Source organism: Microplitis mediator, chromosome 11 (genome assembly GCF_029852145.1).
Source record: "Microplitis mediator isolate UGA2020A chromosome 11, iyMicMedi2.1, whole genome shotgun sequence".
Taxonomy (NCBI): Eukaryota; Metazoa; Arthropoda; class Insecta; order Hymenoptera; family Braconidae; genus Microplitis; species Microplitis mediator.
Genome location: NC_079979.1, coordinates 314,418 through 340,014, shown reverse-complemented (window position 1 = coordinate 340,014; position 25,597 = coordinate 314,418). Strand labels below are relative to the sequence as shown.

Below are 25,597 nucleotides of genomic sequence, written 5' to 3'. Positions count from 1 at the left end.
GCCATTTTTTCTATCCAATTATATATAGTCTATATATAATTATATATAGTCCATATATAATTGATATATAATTCTATACAATTGTATAAAATCTTTTTTCATCGGGTGAGGCTTAAATTTATGAAATCGATGATATTAATGATGAAAATTTAAGTCAAGAAGCGTGTATTTTTTTGAAAAAAATTAAAAAACAATTTTGAAAGTTGATCAAAATTGTCTCGTTGTCAATCGAGTAATTTAATAAGTTACAACACGTAAAAAAATTTTCGGATAATTCTTAAATATTCAAATAATTCGGAAATTCGAATTTCGAATTGAATAGTTATATTCGATTCGATTCGAACGCGATTCGCACATCCCTAGAATTCGTTGTATTACCTCATAATATTACCTTATAATATATATTATAATTTCATAATATAATTTATAAACACATTGTTTATTTACTAAATTTATTAAAATATAACTATACGATTGAAACTAAAATTTTTGAAGTATGTGAGTTTAGAAAACTTTTTTCCTGCATAGAGATGTCTTGCATAGAGTTTTCTGTTGGTACGCTTGTAACCATGGACGGTATGAATCACTTGTTCTGACTGTATATTACCGAAAGAAAGTTTTGTTTAAATATAATTAAAGCCAGAACGTAACAAAATACTACAATTAAGCAGATTTAACTGGTACATCGATAACGAGATCTTCATCGAAATCATTTTTATATTTATCAATGTCATCTTGAGACATTTCACTACCAAAGAAGTCACTAATATCGTAAGCGCGCATTTTTAAACTCAGAAAACCGCCATAACCTTTTTTTCTTCGATAAATTAATTCCAATCCACCAAGCGGAAATTTGATGTCCGAAAATGTCACCGGCTGTAAATCAATATAAGGAATCGTGTGTTGGGCCATGTCTAATCCAAAACCAGTAGCTCGTATTTTGAGTGCTTCATTGGGATCTGAATATGGTGGGTTTGTAGGTGCTTTTATAGGATCATCCAATTTGAACAAATTTAGTTTACGCCTATAAATAAAAAATAAAATTTAATAAAAACAGTTTTTCAAAAGTAAATTTTGCCATCTGTTTTCCCAGATTACAAACTCCGATCGAATCCAATTGAATCTGATCGGAACTCGATCGGATTTCTACCGGATTTAATTGGAAAAATACGGACATTCTTCCGATTAAATCCGATTAGAATTTTTCAATCGGATTCAATCAAAGTTTTTAATTAGGATTGTCACCTCTTTCTATCGTATTCACTCGAACGTCTTGGTGTATTTTCCCAATTTATCCAATCATTTTCAAAATCAGCATCCTCGCCCTCCAAATCAACGGGATTTTTTAGTTTACCAGTTTCGTAATCAAATGGCCATGAAAGAATTTGTAATTGAATAGCATCTGTTTTTATGTCAGCAGAAAAACTAACTCCAACAATTATTTCACCCCTTGGTGTCTTCAATTGATCGATATTTATTGTTCTTTTATCATGAGTGATAAATTTAAAGTCCAGCGAGCTTACTAATTCTCTTCGACCTTTCTTATTAGCCATTGCAAAAGTGCCTTTGCCGGTTGATTCATAAGTAAAACGTGACAACTTTTTCCATTTTGATGTTCCCGGGACTATTTCACCATAAGGCCCTAATTTACTCTGCTCAATTTGGACGTGAAATAGATTATATTTGTTGACAAAACGAACTCCAGTGACAATCCTAGCATACAATTTTAATAATTTACTATGATCCCTAGTGAATCCAATTCACGGAAAATTTATCGAAATTTCGCTAGATTTTCCGTCATTTATCTATAAATGTATCGAGATTACGGTAACTTCACCCATTTTAGGCCAAAATCACAGTAATTTAAGGCGAATAAATCGTAAATTCGGTAAACTTTGCAGCCATTCATCGCGAATTACCATCATTAGTAGATAGTCACTATTTCTACAGCTATAAGTATACCACTAATTCGACCAGTGGTATACTTATTGCTGATTCTCAGTGAATACCCTAGCGGATCCGAATTACGGTAAATACAGTGATTTACCGTAATTTACGGTGCCTAGCAGAATTACCGTAAATTACGGCAATTTACCGTAAATTACGGTAATATACGGTAAATTGCGGTAACCTACGGCAAATTACGGTAAATTGCCGCAATTTACGGCGCCTAGCAAAATTACCGTAAATTGCGGCAATTTACCGTAGATCACCGTAATTTACGGTAATTTTGCTAGGCGCCGTAAATTACAGCATTTTACGGTAAATCACTGTATTTACCGTAATTCGAATCCGCTAGGGTATTCACTTATTCACAGTAAAGTTCACCAATTTAATTTTAGAAAGTACATAAATTCACCGATATTACGATCAATTAACCTATTTTGAGCAGTAACTCGCCGCAACTTACTGTAAATTCGTAGTTTAGGGTGAGTTTACTGTAATTCATCACCAATTACCGTAATTTCGGGTGGATTGGTCCATTTTACGGTAAAAATGACAGAAGTTGAAGATAAATTTGCCGTAATGTACGGTATATTTCCCGAAATTCTTCGCAAAATACCATAATTTACTGTGCATTTGTCGGTTATGGGTAAGTTTGTCGAAATTACAATCATCTACGGTAAATTTCACGCGAGTTTTCGCGAATGACCGTAATTTACAACGGATTCGTCTATTTACGGTAAATTTACCTATTTTTTTGATAAGTATCTACACCACATCGTACGGTAGGAAACGAAGTATTTGACCGTAATTTATATTGAAGCTCCGTATTTTTACGGTTTCTTTATTAGAGTTTTAAGTTAGATCGCAGTGAAAAACGTAATTTAATTTAAACTCAAATCTGTCAGGGTTTCAGCCAGATTTAAATGTATTATAAAAACTGAAACATATTAAAAAATATTTACATGTTATCTTGAATATTTGCGAGTTGTGGTATAAAACTTATTGCTCTAACAGCTTTTGACTTGCCATCTTCTTCAGCGCAAGTACACATACACGTTGGACATGTATTGAAATCCACGGTACTATCCTTCAGTTTAACTCTAGAACCTTCGCAAGTATCCGAGGATGGACCTAGTAGGGTACTATCAAGCTGAGCCCATTGAAATCGTCTATCAGAATCGTTACCCTATAAATTTATTTGATTGATTATTGGCTATAATATATTTTAAATTTAAACTCACCAATTCACAAGCTTTTGCAGTGCCAATGTAAGAACAATCGTAGATTACACCATTGCAAGACTTTTTAGAGCAGTAACGTTCGTGACCATATCCAAAAAGCCAACTGTAACATGATTTAACAATACGAGAAAAATCAATTGCATCACAAGAACTTGAACAGCGTCCGTTACTAAAGGCATTTGTTTGTCGACCATTAACTAGAAGTCCTTGAAAGAGGCCGAGGAATTCAGAAAATGTTTTATCTAAAATAAAAAGTGATTTTACCATTATTCCCCGATATAATACTGTCCCTACTATGTAATTCCCCATCAAAAAAATCCGTATGAGAATCCAGCCTACATTCCTATGTGAATTCCTACATGGTATTTTCAGATGGATTCCCATGTGGTTTTCCATACACGGAGAGAAAATTATGGCAGCGGTTCCCATAATTTTGTGAAATTTTTTCCTATACCATCATAGGAATTACGACCATAAATTATGGGAGCGGTTCTTATAATTATAAGAATGTTTCCCATAATTATAGGAATAGTTCCTATAATTATGGGAATGATACCCATAACACTATAGGAATGGTTCCTACAATTATAGGAATGGTTCCTATAATTTATAGGAATACTTTCTATAATATTATGGGAATGATTCCCATAATGCAATTGGAATGGTTCGTATACCATTATGGGAATCAGTCCCATAATATTATGGGAATAGTTCCCATACTATTATAGGAACCATTCCTATAATATTATGGAAATGGTTCCCATAGTATCATGAAAAAATTAATTTAAAGAAGTGTGGTAATCACTTCTACAATACACAGAAATATTATTAAACATAAAAACAAAAATTCAAACATTGAAAAAAAAAATCGTATTTGGCAAAAAAAACATTAAAATTTTTAACAAGAATTTTTTGTCAGCACAAAACATTCAAGAAAATTCAAATTTTGGGAAATTTCTACACTATTGTGCAAAAAAAAAATTTTATGATATTATAGGGATGGTTCCCATACCATTATGGGAATAGTTCCCATAATATTATAGGAATAGTTCCTATACCAATATGGGAACCATTCCCATAATAGTATAGGAATGGTTCCCATAATGGTATGGTAACCATTCCTATATCATTATGGGAACCATTCCTATAATGGTATGGGAACTATTCTCATACTATTATGGGGATGGTTCCCATAATATATGGGAACCATTCCCATAATGCATAGCAAAACTTCCTATAATTTTCTTTCCGTGTAGAAGCCCAGCATAGATCCTGACATGTATTTTTACATGGGTTCCTGTGGGGATCCACACCATTCCGAATCCATATGGGAATCTAGTATGGATAAGGAATTCGGAAATTTAACTATAAGCGTCACGTTTTTGCTAGAAAAACTATGAACTGCCTATGTGTTTTCGCAAATACGGGCAAGTTTATCGGAGTAAAAAACTGGAGCAAAAATTGTTCAAAATTTGTGCACAAAATTTGTTTCAAGTCTCTTGTACAAAAGTTTAATCGATATTGTACATCATATTGTACATAATTTCACATTGTACATCACATTGCACATAATTTCGACAATATTGTGACAATTCTTGCGCAATCATTGCTCATATTGCTCAATGTTGCTACTAGGATATAAGACTTTTCTAATCCCAAAGGACGCAATTCACGAAAATTTTAATAACGTACATGTGTTTTTACCATAATTTACGGTACTTCGGTATGAAATGTTAATTTAGAGTGGTGTAGTAAAATTTATAATAAATTCCCGTAATTTACTGTAAATTGAATCCACAGCTCTATCAAAAAAATTAATGTGAGATTGCACGGAAACCCATAGGAATCTATACCGTAAAGTATGGATTTAGATATGTATGTAGGATCTGTGTAGATTTCTACATGGGACATCCACATATAGCAAACTATGGGTACTTAGATTTCTTGTATATTTTATATAGTGGAAACCTAAACATGCAAACCTCTCAATAAGACAATTTATAGATAAATTGAGAAAAATATAGATAGCCCGAACTGAGAATCGAACCCAGACCAATTCGGTAACGCGCCGAGTGCTCTACCAGTTGAGCTATCGGAACTTGACATCAGAAACTTGGTATCTGAACTCCCATATAGGAAATTTTGAGTTTCGGGATTCCCATGTAGGAACTTGATATCAAAACTTGAATTTCTATGGGATCTGAGGTATTTAGATTCCATGTCTATCGTCTATCAGTACACGTATGTAAATTAGAGAACGAATTAATATTTTATTGTCATAATTTTAATGAGAGACTAAATTAAAAATCGAACAAAATTATTGTACTTCCAAAAAGCTTTTAAAAACACATACGCATTTTATGGGATCTGTATAAAAAACGTGACGCTTTTCGTTAATTTTCCTAATTCCTAATTCATACGAAAGATTTCCATATCGAGATCTTTATTGGATTCCTATAAAAATCCATCAAAAAATGCAATCTGGAAACCGACATAGGAATCTAGGCTGGATTCCCATATGGATTTTTTTGATAGGCCGAGTAATGATTTTTGTACCTCTAATATGTTCTGGTGGATCACAACGACGGTACCAATCTAAAGTATTTTCGAATCCATTTTGCGTTGCTAAAATATATTCTTCAGAGTGTAAAATAGCTCGTGCTGTAGTTTTTTCATCGTCCTCCGATGACTTGAGACTTAAAATGAATCCTCTCAGTTCAGATAGTATGACAGCTTGATGTAATTTACGTAGACGTGATTGATCGTTGCTTGTTATTTCGCATAAATCTGGTCGTTCATCCTAAAAATATTCGTAATTTTTAAAAGAACCATTCACTTTGAAAGGACTATTTTTAAAAAAATACTTTTGTAATGCGAGTGGGCAAATTCTTGTCAGCACCATCGCCTACGTAAATTTTGTACAGCTGGCTAAGAGTCTCAGGCAAATCACTCAGTTTATTCTTGTCATCATCCGTTAAGTCTTTGGTCCCAAATTGTTCCCAAGCTTTATCAATTTTTTCAATCAGTCCTTCTAGTTTCTCATACTCTTCATTCGTTACTTCTAAATGTGGAGCTTCCGTAAAATATTTATTAATTATCTTGGCATAATTTTTCTCATTATCAATTTTTAATTGATCCAATTGTTGGCCGGCAGTTTCATCCGAAGAACTCTCAGTAACAAATGATATTATTTCATCGATATAGTCTAATGAATGCAAGTCAAACGCCTCTGGCATTGAAATTGATGAGCAAATTACCAAAATACTAAATAAATACATTTCGCCTTTATAATACATTTTTGTTGGAAATTAGAGAAAATTTACAATGTAAACTGGCCAATTAAATGAATATCACCTCCGTTTTAAAAGTTTTTTTATCAGGCGATAATACTTGACCAATTTATTTTATCATTTTCCGAAGCCGAATATTTATTACCGTATGCCTTATCGATGTCTTTAAGTCTTAAACTTGCTGAGTGAGGCCATCTCTTATCTATTTAATTATTATTTTGTTAATTTATTTATTTTTTTTTTGGCCATGAAGTTTAGGCTTCTAGCGGCCATCACGGATACAATTATTCAATACAAAAAGTATATAGCATAAATATTTAATCTTACATAAAGATAAATATAAAAAATAAAAATAGACAAAGTAATTATTCACTATCATCATCAAAACAATATCATTCATTTAACAATATTATCATTATCATCAAACAATCATTCTTTTAAATTCGACATAATAATTAAAGCACGACCTCCGAAATTCCTTAAAAATACATTCATTTGTACAGTCACTTGGAAGTTTGTTCCACGCCCTTATTGCACTAACAATGAACTACTTACCCAGTGAACACAATTATGTCAAACTGACATCAGAATGATGTCAGCTACGTCATGATTTGTGTAAGATGTGAGTCATATATGACTCATAATTTCCCACTTCTTGACGTAACTCTGGCGGATCCGATTCCACTGAATCCCCTAAAATCCCACCGTGTAAATGTGAAAAAATTCCACACAACATACACCTAAATCACACCGTACTCCTCCGGGTTACACGATTTTTACCTGCTATTCCCACCGGAGCTTTGATGAAAGAAAGAGTACATCAATACTACACTGACTTTACACGACGACTGTTTCAGTGGAAATTTAAATTTTACGCTTAAATTACATCCTATACAACGTATTCAATAAATTGTAAATTTTTGTTCACATAGTAGAAACTATACTTTTTACAAAAATAATTTGTTTTTGTAAGTCCAAGTTTAATTTCTGAGAATTAATATTCATGGAAGCATTGGTAATAAATACTAATGCCACGATGTGAAATAGGATATACTATAATACCATCAAAAAAGGTACTCATCACTCTGTCAAATCCCACATGGAAAAGCTGTATATTGTTAAAAGTATATAAAAAAATATATGGTGAATATGTGATAAATATATAGCGGCAAAAATATCTATATTGAAAAATATATGTTTTTTACATATATTGGATTATATATTTATCATAATATATTTACTTGTATATAATGTTTTGTATTTTTCTATATATATTATCTCATATAATGCTCAATATATTCTTATCATATATGGATAGTATATATATAATTTATAAGTATAATGTAATAAACTTGATATATATATCCATATATTTTGACTCATATAATTAGTGGTATATGGTCTCTATATAATTGATTATATATGAAAGAATTTATATGATTAAATATATGGTTCGCGGTATATTGGAATTATATTTTTCCAGTATATCAAAACATATATTTTTCGCAATATATTGAAAATTTTATTTTTTAATATACTTTTTCAATTTTTACACAATTCCACAAAAAAAAGTCAAATTTATTCTTTTTTCTCCTTCTTTTCATTGACCTTATATTTACTGGCAATAACCTAAGAAAAGTAAGAAAAGTGCCATATATTTTACAATATATTGGAAACCATATATTTTGCAATATATTGGAAAACATATATAAAAAATATAAAAAATACCATATATTAATTAATATACTACTTTCAATATAATATATCAATATAAAAATGACATATTAAAATATATATGTAAAACATACATAAAAAGTCATATATTGATAAATATATTGATAATATATTCTAGCAATATATTTTTTTTCAATATATTATCATATATTAATACGGCGAAAATATAAATATTATTTTAGATATTGTACAATACATCACATTATAATATTCATATATTCTATCATATATGTTTTCACATATAAAGTTTTTTCATGCGGGATGACAGAGGAGTACTCGTGCCAAAATTGATTCCAGCACTGGAATATAACACTTCTGAAATAAGTCTCTTACTTATTCTAGGCGGGTTGGGAATGATATTTCCTCTGGAATGAATACTCACAACCCACATTAATTTTTATAATTTTTAAACTCAGCAGGAAATTCATTGAAATAAATTTGTTATTTTTGCGAAACAATTGATCCTTTATTCAGCCAAAAATCATTACAGAATTTTGTTTATGAATTGATTTAAGTTAATTACAATAATAATTAACAAAGTCGAAGCGAATTTAAAATTATCGAGAAAAATATAATAATTATATAATTAATCAGATTTAGTTGGTACATCAATAACAATATCTTCATCAAAATCATTTTTGTATTTATCTAAGTCATCTTGTGACATTTCACTACCGAAAAAGTCAGTAAAATCGTATCCGCGTATTTTAAAACCCAAAAAACCTCCATAACCTTTTTGTCTTCGGTAAATTAATTCCAATCCACTAAGCGGAGCTTTTAGATCTGATAATGCTACCGGCTGTAAATCAATATAAGGAATAGTGTGTTGGGCCATGTCTGGTCCAAAACCAGTAGCTCGTATTTTGAGTGCTTCATTGGGATCTGAATATGGTGGGTTTTTAGGTGCTTTTATGGGATCATCCAATAGGAACAAATCTAGATAACGCCTGTAATTAACAAAAAAAAAATATAATTTTTTACAAAAGCAGTTAGTATACAATCCCTGCTTCGAAAGTTCAATTTAGGAGCGTAAGATATCGTTGCCCACTTAATTTACTCTTAACCGAGTTTGGGGGAAATTAATAAATGGGTTTTAAACTTCCCGCTAAGAAAATTGTAAATTTTCAAAAATTCGGGAAGTTATTGGTTTCATTCCGATTTACGAAAATCGAATTTTCATCAGATGTCGACGTTTTTAGGTCCTAGGAAGCTATTCTGACTATTTTCAAGATGATGTTCGAGTGCATGTATGTACGTACGCACGTACGTACGTATGTAAATACCTGTATCTTTTGAACGGGTGAACCGATTTTGAACTTTAAGGTGTCATTCGACGCAGCTTGTCAATATCTTGAAGCTGTACGAAAATTGAGCTTGATCGGTAGGGCTCGTTCAGAGATATTCAAAAAAAAAATTTTTTTCAAAAATGTTTTTTTTGGATAACTTTTAATGTGCTCGATTGATTGATTCCAAAAAGGACTGGGCTCTAGAGCTTTATAAGTCGCGTCGAATGCCAACTCAACCATCAAAATCAGTTCATTCGTTCAAGAGAAACCGTTGTCGAAAGAATTAAAAAAAATTTATTTTTTTTGAAATTTCTCAAAAACGACTCGATAAATCAATTTCAAAATTTGATCAGCTTTAGAACTTGATAAAACACGTCGATTGCCGCCTCAACTGTCTTAATCGGTCAAATCGTTCGCGAGATATCGTGGGAGAAAGAAATCTACAAAAAAATTGAATCATTCGATTTCAAAATCTAATCAGCTCTAGAACTTAATAAAACGCGTCTACTGCCGCCTCAACCATCAAAATCGGTTAATTCGTTCGCGAGATATCGTGGGAGAAAGAAATGCTGAAAAATGTTTTTTTTTTAAAACAATGGCATACAAAAGTATTATCGAGCTCGAAAATTTACTCACAATAATGTTTTTGAGCTCAACGAGCTCGAAAACAGCGGGAAGTTTTGGGGCTAGCCCGTAGGGTTAACCGATAGACCGATTTTTTTTCCCGGGATAGCGCAACCAGTCAGCTAATTTTGGAACTAACCCGTACCATAATTTGTTGTTTACCATCTTATATCGTAAATAGCTATTTTATTATCCGATATTACCTCTTTCTATCGTATTCCCTCGAACGTCCTGGTGTAGTTTTCCAATTTATCCAATCACTTTCAAAATCAGCTTCCTCTTCCTCCAAATCAACGGGATCTTCTAGTTTACCAGTTTTGTAATCAAACGGCCATGATAGAATTTGTAATTCAACAGCTTTTGTTTCTTTGTTATAAACAAAAGTAACTCCAACAATTATTTCACCTTTTGGTGTTTCTAATTGATCGATATTTATTGTTCTGCTATCATGGGTAATAAATTTAAAACCTTCATTATTGAATAATTTTCGTTGACCTCTTTTAGTATCCATCAGAAAACCACCATCGTCTTTATCGTCATAAGAAAATCGGGAAATTCTTTTCCACTTTGATGTCCCTGGTACTATTTCACCATAAGGTCCTAATTTACTTTGCTCAATTTGAACATGAAATAAGCGATATTTCTTGACAAAACGTACTCCAGTAACTACCCTAGTGTGCAATATTAAAAAATTAAAAAATTGAATTCTATGATAAATTCGAAACCCATGTAACAGTTATTTCTATGACATGTTGCTGGTCAAGGCACTGATCACAATAAAATTTCGATAGATATAATATGGATTCACCCAAGACACAAGATAGTCTTGTACTATTTTTATGAAAATATCTTGCGAAAGATCCCTAGTTATCCACTTCTTTATATATCTATCAAAATGTCACTGGATATTAAGCATTTCTCGATTGGGAGTTTCGAGTAGTCTCGATGTGAGTTGTTTGGGGATAAAACCAATCGCAGTTCTCAGTAAGGCTGTGTGAATTACGGTTCAACCGTAATAGTGCATGCATGCGCCCTTTTTTCTGCCCCTTCTTTACTAAATAGGCTAGCACTCTCTCACTTAAAGACGAGGACGTACGATTCAAATTAAAAGTAGGGAAGGTCAACCGGGAAAGGGTTAATAGCAGATTCTAAAGTAAGATTGTTGTTGGACTTGCGCATGATATTCTACAGAAGAACATTCAAAATGTCTTGCTCAAGATCTGGTAGTAAAGTTACTTACGCGTGTCTTGAGCGAGTCTTGCAACAAAAATTACTTGCAGAAACTAGCGAATGTCTTGCGGCAGATTCGCGCAAGAAGTCATATATTACATTCTCTATATATCTAACTTTTATCTCTGTCACTTTACCTGAAGACCCTGTCCGTATGCCAATGGAGGGGGTAAAGTGGCAGAGATAAAAGTGAGACATATTGTCTGAAACAATATCCATTTTTATAAAGACGTGGACAACTAGAGTGACCCTGACCAGGCTTGAGTAAGATTGCAATAAGATTAATATATAGGACTTTATGGAAATATTTACATATTATTTTCAATGTCTGCGAATTGTGGTATCAAACTAATTGTCCTAATTGCAGTAGAAATACCATCTTGTTCAGCGCAAGTACACATACAAGTACGACAATATTTATACGCTGTGTAACCTTCGCTTAAAAGATATGTCTTTCCCTCACAAGAATCCGCAGATCCGCCTAGAATTTTATCATCTCCTCGTTTGGCCCATTGAAACCGTCTATCAGAATTTTCACCCTGTGAATTAATATATCTGATTATTGGATCCAATGTTGATTCAAATTAAAAATTTAAATTACCAGTTCACAGGCTTCTGTTTTCCCGCTGTTGACACAATCATAAAGTATCCCATTGCAAGGCTTTGCATGACAAATTCTTACGGGAAAATCAAACCAATCTCGCCCTGTATAACATCTGTCGATACGGGAAAAATCGAGACCATCGCAGGAGTTTGAACACTTATTATCAAATGCACTTGTCTGTTGATTATTGACAATAACTCCTTGAAATAGGCCCAAAAATTCCGAAAATGTTTTTCCTAAAAAAATTATTGTAAATAGTACACCAAATAATTAATCCTTTAATTGATGGAATAATAATGTAGAGTACGGTATTTCATTGAACAATACCGTAAAATACTGTATTTTACAAAACATTATCCTGAAGTCTAGTATTTTATTGTATATACGGAACAATATCATAGAATACACCGTATTTTACGGAACAATATCGTAAAGTCCGATAATGTACGGACAATACTGTAGAGTACACGGTATTTTAAGGAACAATGCTGTAAAATCTAGAATATCCGTTAAAAATTTTATATATGTATGTGTGTATATATAGGGGTAGGGGGGGGCAAAACGGGATAGGCCGGCAAAATGGGATACCCTCAAAATTTCGTCAAAATTTTTTTTTCTCGAAAAACTTTCGAAAATGGTCAAAAGTGACATCTAGTATCATTTTACACTATTAAAAGCTAAAAAAAAACATTTTTATATTTTTTGCGAAAAGTATAAATGAAAAAAATGTACAAATTTTATCGTACTACAAATTTATTTTCATGGAGTATCACAAATTAAGAAATTTATTTCTTTAATTAACTCAAGAACAATAACAACAATAATACTAATAAAAACTCTAAAACTGTAACATTGGTAATCATCATAATTTTAACTGTTACATTGTAACTTTCATAATTTTGTAATATTTTATAACTTTAGTGCTATAATATCACATTATTAACAGTTATGTTAATTTTCTAATATTCATTTTTGTGTCCACCATTTAAATATAGTGGAAATCGAAACATGCAAACATGCAAATAACCTTCTCAATAAGACAATTTATAGATAAATTGAGAAAAATATAGATAGCCCGAACTGGGAATCGAACCCAGACCAATTCGGTATCGCGCCGAGTGCTCTACCAGTTGAGCACATTCTTTAAAAATATGTTGAGAGTAAATTTTATTACTTACATCAATTTAGAAAGACATTATTACATCAATTTTATTCACTTGAAAAAAAAAAAAAAAAAAATTTACTTTTTTTTGAGGCATCCCATTTTGCCCGCAGGAAATAATTTTTTTTCTCATGGCAGTCTAAAATTCGTTATATTTATTTCAAATAGAATCAAAATGAAGCCAATTTACGATATTTATGTCCCTAAAAACTAAATTTTTCGTTAAGTATCCCGTTTTGCCCTCCCTTCCCCTATATATATATTTATGTAATATAACGGACTTTTGAGGACACGATTGTGTCTACAATTCTTATCCGATCTTAATGAAATTTTCTACACTTACTTTATGTGTAATTACCACGGTTAAGTTCGAAGATGGGCTGAATCGGTCGATTAGTTTAGAAGTTATGGCTGTTTGAAATTTTAACGATTTTTCAAAAAAATCAGTTTTTCATCACTTTTAAAGTCCACATAACTTTAAAACTAAAATTCATAGAGAATTTCTGTAGAAAGTATTTTAAAGCTTGACTAATAAGCTTTAATTTATGACCTTAAACTTTACATTTTGACCATTTCTTCCAATAATTTGATAGCCTTGAAAATTTTAATGGAATCAAAAAATGTTGAAAATATGGTTTTCATTCCACATAAGTTATGCTTGTCCCATTATATTTCAGTTTCGTCAGCTGTATTTTATTTTGCACAAAATAACCTGTTAATTTTACTGCTATTTTGTATTTTAAAAGTATTTCTTTTATTATTTATGATGTATCAAATGTACCTCTAATCCCTATGATTATCACTGGCTTGCCATCGTAATAGCGATTACAATTATGATCTCATACTAATTAAATTTTCTATACTTTGTATACGTGAAGGTTAGTTTAATACATAACCTATATAATGTTTTGTTAAATCAACTATCTGAAGTTCTCTATCGAAAATAGTCGTTGTCTTTTTTTACCCTCACTCCAAGAAAACGAGCCGAATTTCATATCACGATTATACACTACCATGTATCACAAGATAGGTATGTATGTAACTTTTTATATAGATTAATTGGAAAATCTACCTTCCATTTCGGCTGCCGAATGGCCTTTTTTTACTATAGTTTTGTAAAATACAGTTTTTTACGGCACTAGGCCGTAATCTGTAAAGTATTCTGTGATACTTTATAGAGCGGCACCGGAATTTACCTGAATACCGTAAGTTACCGTAATGTACGCTCAGCCATAAGTTAAAATACTTACGGCAGTTTACAGTAAATTTCAATAATTTCCCATAGATTTTGGTAATTTTCCATAACTTTGATCCATTAAGATCATAAACGAATTTTTTTTCTTACCACGAATATGTTCAGGTGGATCACAGCGACGGAACACATTTACAGTTTTTGTAAACCCATTTTTGGTTGCTAAAATATATTCTTCCGAATGTAAAATAGCGCGTGCTGTGGTTTTTTCAACGTCCTCCGATGACTTGAGACTCAAAATATATCCTCTAAGCTCAGATAAAATAACAGATTGATGTAATTTACGCAGTCGTAATTGTTCACTACTTTTTATTTCACAAACATTTGGACGTTCATCCTGTGAACAATTCATTAATTAAAAAAAAATAAATATTAAATTTTCAAACTGAGTATTTTTTAAAACATACATCGGCAATGCGAGAGGGTAAATTCTTGTCAGCACTATCGCCTACATAAATTTTGTACAGCTGGCTAAGAGTCTCAGGCAAATCACCCAGCTCATTCTTGTCATCATCCGTTAGATCTTTGGTTCCAAATTGTTCCCAAGCTTTATCAATTTTCCCAATCAGTCCTTCTAGTTCCTCATACTCTTCATCCGTTACTTCTAAATGTGGAGCTTTCGTAAAATATTTATTAATTATCTTGGCATAATTTTTCTCATTATCAATTTTCAATTGATCCAATTGTTGGCCGGCAGTTTCATCCGAAGAACTCTCGGTAACGAATGATATTATTTCATCGATATAGTCTAATGAATGCAAGTCAAACGCTTCTAGCATTAAAATTGATGAACAAATTACCAAAATACTAAATAAATACATCTCGTCTTTATAATATATTTTTGTTGCAAACTGAAGAAAATTTTCAACGTAAACTGGCCGCTTAAATGAATATCACCATGGTTTTAAAAGTTTGTTTATCGGGGAATAATACTTGACCAATTTACTTTATCATTTTTCGATGCCGTCTATCCATGACCGTATATATTCTAAGTCAAAAACTAGTTTACTTGCGCTGTCTTTAAAATAACTAATAACACTGGCACACAAAAAAAAAATTGTCTGTTCACTGGGCGCCACCTATATACGGGCATGTTTTTTGACCCGCTGAATACGAATTTCAAGTCTGTTTAGGCCGTCCAGCCTTCAATTTCGAGTAAATTGCAAAAAACCCCAAAAATAGCGAAAATTCGATGTTTTGGCAAGAAAAAAAATTTTGAGATCTAAGGCAAGCATAATTTTCATGTATTTTAATCTGTCAACCCTTTAGAGTCTGACCTTGAAACCCCACTCTTCGGTCTGGCGGAACCCGATAGAATTAGAAAGAGCGTGAAGCAAATGTGACAGGGCCGTATTATAAGAGAAAAAATTTCACCTACGCGGGAATTAAAAATCATTTTATTTTTTATTTTTAATTTATTAAATAATAAATATCAAAGGACTTGAATTCAAAGTAAGAACAACATTTGGTTTGATTATAAATATAGTTAAGTAATATTGCAATTACATAGCAATGTATAAAATTTTTTTAATTTTTCTAAACTTACTTTCGGAGACTATTTCCTTACGTCAACAATACTAACTACGGCACTGTCGATGAACGCAGCGCGAGATTCAAACGAGTGGAAGGGTACTCACAGGCACACTACTACTCTCCTCTGACTCTAAAGGGTTGAATACTAATTTCGATCGTACTTAAATCAACTTTTTTAATTCTAAAAAAATTGTAAAAAATCCCTAAAAATTGGGATTATCTTAGTACAAAAAATTTTATGGACCCAGATTGACGAAGATTTTCATGTAATTTAATCTGCGTGATATATATATATATACTGAAAATGGCCTGGTAAAATTTTATCAATTTTTATAAAGTTTTATGAAAATTTATAAAATTTTGTTAAAGTTCATAAAATTTTACCAGGCCATTTTCAGTATAAAGTTTTATAAAATTTTGTAAAATTTTATATAATTTTATAAAGTTTTGTAAAATGACTTTTTTTCCGAGATGGGTCACCCATCCAATTAATTGTCCACACTCGATGCTGCTTAACTTTTGTTATTGAAGAATTGTAGTCTGCTCCGCTCGTCTATTGGTCACTTGTAGCTTAGAAAAATTCGTGGCTGTATTTATGATTTATTACTCGTGAATTCTTATCAGTCATATTTCATAGTATTTTATAATTATAATTGAAAAAAAGATTTGAATAATTCAACTATCGATTGTTTAATGGACATAAAATTTTAAAACTAATAAAATTTATTGATTTATAATGATTTATATTTTTGAATTAATGGTAAAACCTTTGAAATTTTCCTTGAGTAAAGACGATTTAATTTGAATTGCTAGTTGACAAAATAAAAGTTTAAAAACATTAAATTCAAAATTATCACATTATGTAAAATATATATATAAATATGTAAGAGAAAGGGGTGACGGGGGTAGGCAAAACGAGGTACTTCTAAAATTTTGTAAAAAAATTTTTTTTTTTCAAATCTATTATAACCATCCCAAAATTACTTTTGTAAATATAATTGAGCATTATTTTTAATTTTTTTCGTTAAACTTTTTCAAGAATCGAGTACCGGTCGAAAAATGTTAAAGACTTTTGTATTATGATAAAAACTTTTTTATCTTCCTTTGCATCCAATAATTGTGTAAAATATAATTTTTCTTAATGTAAATAACTTGCAAAAAATTTTAATAAAATCAAACTTATTCAATATTCAGAAGTTTTTTTTTTTACATTTTTCTGGGGGTACCCTGTATATATTTAGGTAATCAATTATATTTTTTATAATATGATTTTCATATTTGTTTATCACCATATTTTGCCTAGAAGAATGAATTTTTTTTCTTATGGCCATTGAAAAGTTTGTCTATTTACTTTGAATTTCTAACAATTTTTATAATAATTTGTAATAAAATTTATAAAATTGTGTGAAATTTTATCAAATTTTACAAAATGCTACCCCACACTAGATGCAATAGTGACATCGAATTCTTTAAAGTTTTATGAAGTATTATAAAATTTTATATAATTTTATAAAATTTCATACAATTATGTAAAATTTTATCTAATTATTACTCCCCTTTTGAGATCTTACTTTATAAAATTGTATAAATTTGTATAAGATTTTATAACATTTTATATAATTTTATGAAATCGTATAAAATTTTATACAATTATATCAAATTTCATTTAATTATTACTTCCCTCACTAAGATCTTACTTTATAAAATTGTATAAGATTTTATATAATTTTATACAATTGTGTAAAACTTTATAAAATTTTATAAAATGTCATACAATTTTATAAAATAACATTTATTTATTACGTTCCTTACTCAGATCTTATTTTATAAAATTGTATGAATTTTTATAAAATTTTGCTGTAAAATCTTATAAAATCTTACAAAATTTTATAAAATTGTATAAAATTTTATATTATTTTATAAAATTTTATAAAAACATTTTTTCCCGGGTTATTATTTTGGTAATTTAGATACATGTTATGACGTTATGAGCAACCTTGCAAAACTGATAGTGCAGCAATTATAATAATAATCGTTAAACAATTTTACTTATCATTAATGCCGAAACTTTTGCCCGTCTAAAAATAACTAGGGAAAAAAATGGGAGTTGAAAACTTAAAAAATTCGAAAGCCGTGAATTCAAATAACGAAGTAGCTAATTTCATGATTGACAATTTTTATTCAGAGTTCTGCATTGTAAAACAAAGATGTACATATCTTTAGATAAAACAAATAGATCCACCAAAGGAAAATATGTTAATCGGAAAAATTATGATCAAACGTTTAAACAGTACATTTAAATCTGAAAAAAAAAATTAATAGAAAAGTAAAATACACAAATTTAAATATATTCAATGTAAAAAAATAACTGTCAGTTGAATCATAATTTAAGCGCATAAAACATAAAAAAAAACACATAAAAGTTAAAGTTTCACAAGACGTTCGAACACTGACTCTTTGATGCTTGAAGCTCTTCTTAAAAGACAAATATTTCCTCCCGCAGAGAAATATCTTACAAATATTATCTGACCAATGACCAACACATCTTGCCGCACAATGACGCACACATAATCCCACTCATTATCCCATACATTCAGAGACACATTATTTCATACAGTCAGCCACACATGTGAATAAACATTGTCGCTTCGAAAAAATTTTTAACTTCCCGCTGAGGAAATTGGAAATTTTCAAAAATTCGAGAAATTATTGGTTTCGGTGCGATTTTCGAAAATCGAATTTCTAGCAGGAACTTCATAAAAAAATAATCATACAAAGGAGTATTTTCGAGCTTAAAGAGCTTGAAAACGTACTCACACTACTGTTTTCGAGCTCGAGGAGCTCCCCCGCCTTGCCAAGATTTTTTGTTGTTGTTTTGAACTTATAGGCGGGTTGAAAATGATATTTCTTCTGGAATGAATACCCACAACCCATATTTATTCATAGCATTTTTAAATTCAGCAGAAAATTCATTTAAATAAATTTCTTATTTTTTCGAAATAATTGATCATTTACTCAACCAAAAATCATTACAGAATTTTGTTTATGAATTGATTTAAATTAATTATAATAATAATTAACAAAGTCAAGATGATTATAAAATTATAGAGAAAAATATAATTAATTGGATTTAGTTGGTATATCAAAGACAATATCTTCATCAAAATCATTTTTGTATTTATCCAAGTCATCTTGTGGCATTTCACTACCGAAAAATTCAGTAAAATCGTATCCGCGTATTTTAAAACCCAAAAAACCTCCATAACCTTTTTGTCTTCGGTAAATTAATTCCAATCCACTAAGCGGAGCTTTTAGATCTGGTAATGCTACCGGCTGTAAATCAATATAAGGAATAGTGTGTTGGGCCATGTCTAGTCCATAACCAGTAGCTCGTATTTTGAGTGCTTCATTGGGATCTGAATATGGTGGATTTTTAGGTGATTTTATGGGATCATCCAATTCGAACAAATTCAGATAACGCCTGTAATTAACAAAAAAAAACTATAGTTTCTTACAAAAGCAGTTAGTATACAACCCCTGCTTCGAAAGTTCAATTTAGGAGCGTACACTGATAGAAAATTTATATTGACTCAAGAAATATTTTCTTGAGCCAAGAATTTATTTCTGAAGAAAACCAATTGTCTTGCTTCAAGAAATTCTTGTCTTGATTTAGATTTTCTTGGCTCTATAGATTTTGAATCTTCGATGGATGACTCTCGTGTCTTGATCCGAAACTATATTATCTTCAATCGATACTATCGAATTCTTCAAGCAAGACCACTTGTCTTCAACTAAAAATGTCGTATTATTATTTTAAGAACTTTAAATTTTTGGTTCAAGTTATAATTCCTTGATAGAAGATGTTTTTAAAGTAATGAAAAAAAAAATTTTTTTAAAAATAAATTTCTACTTTAACATATCTGAAATAAATGAATGTAGTCCTAAAAAATCACTTTAAAACTTTTTATTTTTAAAATAAAAAAAAAAAGTTTTTTTTCAAGCTGAGTAAATTGATGTCTTGATTTAAAAACCGCGCCATTCTCGAAACGAGTCGGTAATGTCTTAAACCTATCTTAATCCAAGAGCAAGAAATTCTTGAACGAAATATGTCAGAATTTTGTTTCAAAACAAAAAAGGCTTCATCGAAAAATCAAATTCTCAAACAAAGAATTTTTTTTCTCTATCCGAGAATTTCAATTTTTTGGTTCAAGGACTTATTTCTTGAATTAAAACAATTAAAAATTTTGAAACAAGAACCACATTTTGAAGAAAAAATTTTTCTTGAATCAAGATAGTTTTTCTATCAGTGTAGGATATCGGTAGAGAAACGACCGATTTTCTATGCCTGCACTATACCATTCACTATTTCAAAGAAGGCTATAATAAAATCTCCTATTAAAAAATCTATTAAATCCAGCTTAGATTCCCACATGTCATTTTCGGGTGGATCCCATATAATATCCTATAAAAATCCAGCATAGATTCTCTGGTGCTTTCCAATGAAAACCTACATCATACCAAATCTATATGGGAATCCAGCATATAGATTCCCACATGCCGTTTTTAAATGGAACCTCATATGATTGTCTATAAAAATCCAGCATAGTTTTGCGGAATTCGTCTTTGGTTGCATTGTGTCACAAAAGAGAACTCGCTGCTCTCGGGCCCCAAGATCCTCATTCGTTTTTTTGTAACACAGTGCAACCAGTCAGCTAATTTTGGAACTAACCCGTACCATAATTTGTCATTTGCTATTTTATTTCATAAATAGCTATTTTATTATCTGATATTACCTCTTTCTATCGTATTCACTCGAACGTCTTGGTGTATTTTCCCAATTTATCCAATCATTTTCAAAATCAGCATCCTCGTCCTCCAAATCAACGGGATCTTCTAGTTTACCAGTTTTGTAATCAAACGGCCATGAAAGAATTTGTAATTCAACAGTTTTTGTTTCTTTGTTATAAACAAAAGTTACTCCAACAATAATTTCACCCTTTGGTGTTTTTAATTGATCGATATTTATTGTTCTGCTATCATGGGTAATAAATTTAAAATCTATATTATTAAATAATTTTCGTTGACCTTTTTTATTACTTATCATAAAACCGCCATCGTCTTTTTTTTCATAAGAAAATCGGGACAATTTTTTCCACTTTGATGTCCCTGGTACTATTTCACCATAAGGTCCTAATTTACTTTGCTCAATTTGAACATGGAATAATTGATATTTGTTGACAAAACGTACTCCAGTAATTATCCTAGTGTGCAATATTAAAATTTAAAGATTTTAAAATTAAATTCTACGATAAATCCAAAACCTATGTAACAGAAGTTTCTATGACAAGTTGCTGGTCAAGGTACTGCACGGAAAAAAGAGCAGTTGAAAAATTACAGTTTCGTATAGTAGTAAAGCGCTCCGAGTCTAAAACTGTGAAAATTACATTTTTAATCAGTAAATTTTACAGAAATAACAATATTACAGTTTCAAACTCGATATTGTCGATTTAAACTGTAAAATTTGCTGCTTAAAATTGTATTAATTTTATTACTATAACATATTTATAAAATTACAGTTTAAGCTTTAATGTTTAAAGATTTTGGCCCTGAAAGCCTTTTTTACTGTAGAAACTTTAATTTTTCAACTGCTCTTTTTTCCGTGTGATCACAAGATTCTTTCGATAGATATGACATGGACTTGCCCAAGATGTGCATAAGACAATCTTGTAGTAGTCTGGTACTATTTTCATGAAAGTATCTTCCGAAAGACCTTGAAGCCTACGTCTTTCTATACCTATCAATCTGTCACAAGATATTAACGCAAGATTCTAAGACAAGATTGTTGTAGGAATCGCATGTGATACTGCACAATAGAACATTAAATATGTCTTGCTCAAGTTCTGGTAGTAAAATTACTTACGCGTATCTTGAGCGAGTCTTGCAACAAAAATTACTTGCAGAAACTAGCGAATGTCTTGCGGCAGATTCGCGCAAGAAGTCATATATTACATTCTCTATATATCTCACTTCTATCTCTGTCATTTTACCCCAATACCTTGTACAGTATGCCAATGGAGGGGGTAAAGTGGCAGAGACAAAAGTGAGACGTGTGGTCTGCAACAATATCCATTGTTATAAAGACGTGGACAACTAGAGTGCTCGTGACCAGGCTTGGGCAAAATTGCTGTAAGATTATTATATAGGACATTATGGAAATATTTACATATTATTTTTAATGTCTGCATATTGTGGTATCAAACTAATTGTCCTAATAGCAGTAGACTTGCCGTCTTGCTCAGCGCAAGTACACATACAAGTTGGACAATAATCAAACAGAGTTTGACGCTCTTTCATGAAAACTCTCTTTCCCTCGCAAGAATCCGCCGATGGGCCGAGTATTCGTCTATTGTCTTTTCGCACGGCCCACTGATACCGTCTAATAGAATTTTCATCCTGTAAATTCATTTATCTGATTATCGGAACCTCGTTAATGGAAATGAAAAATTTTAATTACCAGTTCACAAGCATATGCATCCCCAGTGCCGACACAATCATAAAGTATTCCATTGCAACTCTTTGCATGACAATTAGTTATGTAACCATCATCGTTGTCAGGTATTTTGTAACACCTGTTGATACGGGAGTAATTGACACCACTGCATGATCTTGAGCATCGTTTACTATTTGTCTGTGCATTATTGAGAATAACTCCTTGAAAAAGACCCAAAAATTCCGAAAATGTTCTTCCTAAAATAATTCCCGATGAAAAAAGATTTTATACAATTGTATAAAATTATATACAAAAAACGGCCCGATCCAATTGTATACAACTATATAGAAATTGTATACAATTCTATACAAATTGTATACAAATCTATATAATTATATACAATTTTATACAAATTATATACAATTCTATATAATTATATACAATTCTATATAATTGCAATATGTAGAATTGTATACAATTTGTATAGAATTGTATACAATTTCTATCCAAATTGTATACAATTGGATCGGGCCATTTTTTCTATCCAATTATATATAGTCTATATATAATTATATATAGTCCATATATAATTGATATATAATTCTATACAATTGTATAAAATCTTTTTTCATCGGGTGATTACCATTTATGAACGACATTAGTAACCCTGAAGTAATCGAATTATGAAATCCGAAATTTAATATTGTTAACTGTAGAATACGACATTTTACCTCAACTACCGCATTTCAACCTTTCTACTTGAAAGGTGTAATGCCTTTTTTCCGATTGAAACCAGAATTTTCCAGAATGGCACAATATCGCATGTAAAAGACACGGTTTCGTAATCTCGCTAAAGGCTCAACTTTTACCGTGAGAACATTATACATTGCAGTGCCGCATAATTCCGTATTTTGCCGCAAAGTAACGGAACATTACCGCAAAATACGGTATTTTACAGAACAATATGACGTAAAGTCTGGTATTTGACGGTACAATGTAATAAAGTCTGCTATTTTCTATAACAATATCCCTGGGGGATCCGAATTAAACTAATTTACCGCATTTTGCCGTAATGTACGGTAATATACGTCATTTTACGGCATTTTTACCTTAATAGTCGGAGAGCCGGTGATCCATTTTGATCAAGTGTTTGATTCACTTAGAAATTTTGCACGGTAATACTTTTAGGATAGATAAATAATGAATCGTATGTTTGGCTGATTTTTTTTTGTACAGGAAGTACTGCGCAAAGTGCGAATTCGCGAAAAAAGATATGCCAGAAAAACTGTTTGAGTCACGATCAGCATAAAATTAGATAAAATTTAGCTAAATTTTTAAGAAAAAAATGAAAAAGCCAGATACTTTTGGAAATGTTAATATAGAAGCAAACTACCCTAAAGTTGTATTTTTTTATAATGAAAATGAAGTGTTTCATTCAAGTTAAAATTTATACAGCATCTTAATTATATTTATTTAAAAATACTTACAAAAAGCCAGAAACTTTTGGTAATGTTGTAATGATGTAACAGTACCGTAATTTTTTTTTTACGGTATGTATCGCAAGTTAACCCTTTCCCGGTTTGGAGTCTCGAAGAATGTCGGTGTGAGCTGTGTGGGGTTAAAACCAATCACAGTTGTTAGCAAGGCTGTTGAGTATCGGTCAGATCGTATTAGTGCATGCATGCGCCCCCTTCTACTATTTTTTCTACCCTTTCTCTACTAAATAGGCTAGCGTTCTCTCACTTAAAAACGAAGGCGTACGATCCAAATTAAGAGTAGGGATTCAAGGTCAACCGGGAAAGGGTTAAGGTACTTACTGCCATTTACGATAAATTTCAATAATTTCCCGTAAATTTTTCAGTGATTAACCGTAGTTCCGACCCGCCAGGATCATGAATGAACTTTTTTTTCATCATTTGCTTACCACGAATATGTTCTGGTGGATCACAGCGACGGAAGAAATCTGTAGTTACTTTAAACGCATTTTTTGTTGCTAAAATATACTCTTCTGAATGTAAAATAGCGCGTGCTGTAGTTTTTTCAACGTCATCCGATGACTTGAGATTCAAAATATATCCTCTAAGCTCAGATAAAATTACAGATTGATGTAATTTACGCAGTCGTAATTGTTCATTACTTTTTATTTCACATATATTTGGACGTTTATCCTGTGAACAATTCATTAATTAAAAAAAAAATATATATTAAATTTTCAAAATGACTATTTGTTAAAAAATACATCGGCAATGCGAGTGGGCAAATTATTGTCAGCACCATCGCCTACATAAATTTTATACAGCTGGCTAAGAGTCTCAGGCAAATCACTCAGTTTATTCTTGTCATCATCCGTTAAGTCTTTGGTCCCAAATTGTTCCCAAGCTCTATCAATTTTTCCAATCAGTCCTTCTAGTTCCTCATACTCTTCATCCGTTACATTCAAATGTGGAACTTCCGTAAAATATTCATTAATTATCTTGGCGTAATTTTTCTCATTATCAATTTTCAATTGATCCAATTGTTGGCCGGCAGTTTCATCCGAAGAACTCTCAGTAACAAATGATATTATTTCATCGATATAGTCTAATGAATGCAAGTCAAACGCCTCTGGCATTGAAATTGATGAGCAAATTACCAAAATACTAAATAAATACATTTCGTCTTTATAGTACATTTTTGTTGCAAAATAAAGAAAATTTTCAATGTAAACTGGCCGATTTTATGAATATCACCTTCGTTTTAAAAGTTTGTTTATCGGGCGATAATATTTGACCAATTTATTTTATCATTTTCCGAAGCCGAATATTTATTACCGTATGCCTTATCGATGTCTTCAAGTCCAAACCTTGCTGAGTGAGACAATTTTTTATCTATATAATTATTAGTGGTAGTAGAGTTTAAAAAAATTGAAAATACTTCTTAAACATACTTTGTATTTATTTAAATTTTATAAAAATATACTGTAGAATGTTTTTATTATAAATCTTCTGTTATAATTGACAATATATTATTGAAATTAAAAAATGATAATGTGATAACTTTATACTAAACGATAAAAATTAGAATTAACATAGATATGACTATCTTATATGACCTTTAAAAAAAATGGATAATAACTAGAGCTTCTGGGTACTCATTCCACAGGAAATTTTCTGCTCGACACTCCTATGAATTTAAAATTATACAAAACATTCATTATGACATTTT

General features: G+C 30.9%; 3 protein-coding genes across 3 annotated transcripts; all 3 read right to left on the bottom strand.

Moving 5' to 3' along the window:
* On the bottom strand, positions 1 to 6,510 carry LOC130677221 (uncharacterized). The gene is made up of 6 exons (XM_057483895.1): positions 6,053 to 6,510; positions 5,745 to 5,988; positions 3,189 to 3,430; positions 2,910 to 3,133; positions 1,246 to 1,713; positions 1 to 1,024 (listed from the first exon to the last, which is right to left on the bottom strand). The coding sequence occupies exons 1-6, from the start codon at positions 6,482 to 6,484 to the stop codon at positions 664 to 666; spliced, it is 1,971 nt and encodes a 656-aa protein (XP_057339878.1). The 5' UTR covers positions 6,485 to 6,510; the 3' UTR covers positions 1 to 663.
* A 2,142-nt stretch (positions 6,511 to 8,652) lies between these two features.
* LOC130677162 (uncharacterized) lies at positions 8,653 to 15,261 on the bottom strand. Its single transcript, XM_057483804.1, has 6 exons — positions 14,778 to 15,261; positions 14,464 to 14,707; positions 11,954 to 12,192; positions 11,665 to 11,891; positions 10,326 to 10,793; positions 8,653 to 9,159 (listed from the first exon to the last, which is right to left on the bottom strand). Exons 1-6 carry the CDS (start codon positions 15,189 to 15,191, stop codon positions 8,799 to 8,801), a joined length of 1,953 nt encoding a protein of 650 aa, XP_057339787.1. The 5' UTR covers positions 15,192 to 15,261; the 3' UTR covers positions 8,653 to 8,798.
* A 3,637-nt stretch (positions 15,262 to 18,898) lies between these two features.
* On the bottom strand, positions 18,899 to 25,107 carry LOC130677950 (uncharacterized). Its single transcript, XM_057484888.1, has 6 exons — positions 24,633 to 25,107; positions 24,318 to 24,561; positions 22,418 to 22,650; positions 22,127 to 22,356; positions 20,697 to 21,164; positions 18,899 to 19,384 (listed from the first exon to the last, which is right to left on the bottom strand). Exons 1-6 carry the CDS (start codon positions 25,062 to 25,064, stop codon positions 19,024 to 19,026), a joined length of 1,968 nt encoding a protein of 655 aa, XP_057340871.1. The 5' UTR covers positions 25,065 to 25,107; the 3' UTR covers positions 18,899 to 19,023.
* Positions 25,108 to 25,597: the final 490 nt, after the last annotated feature.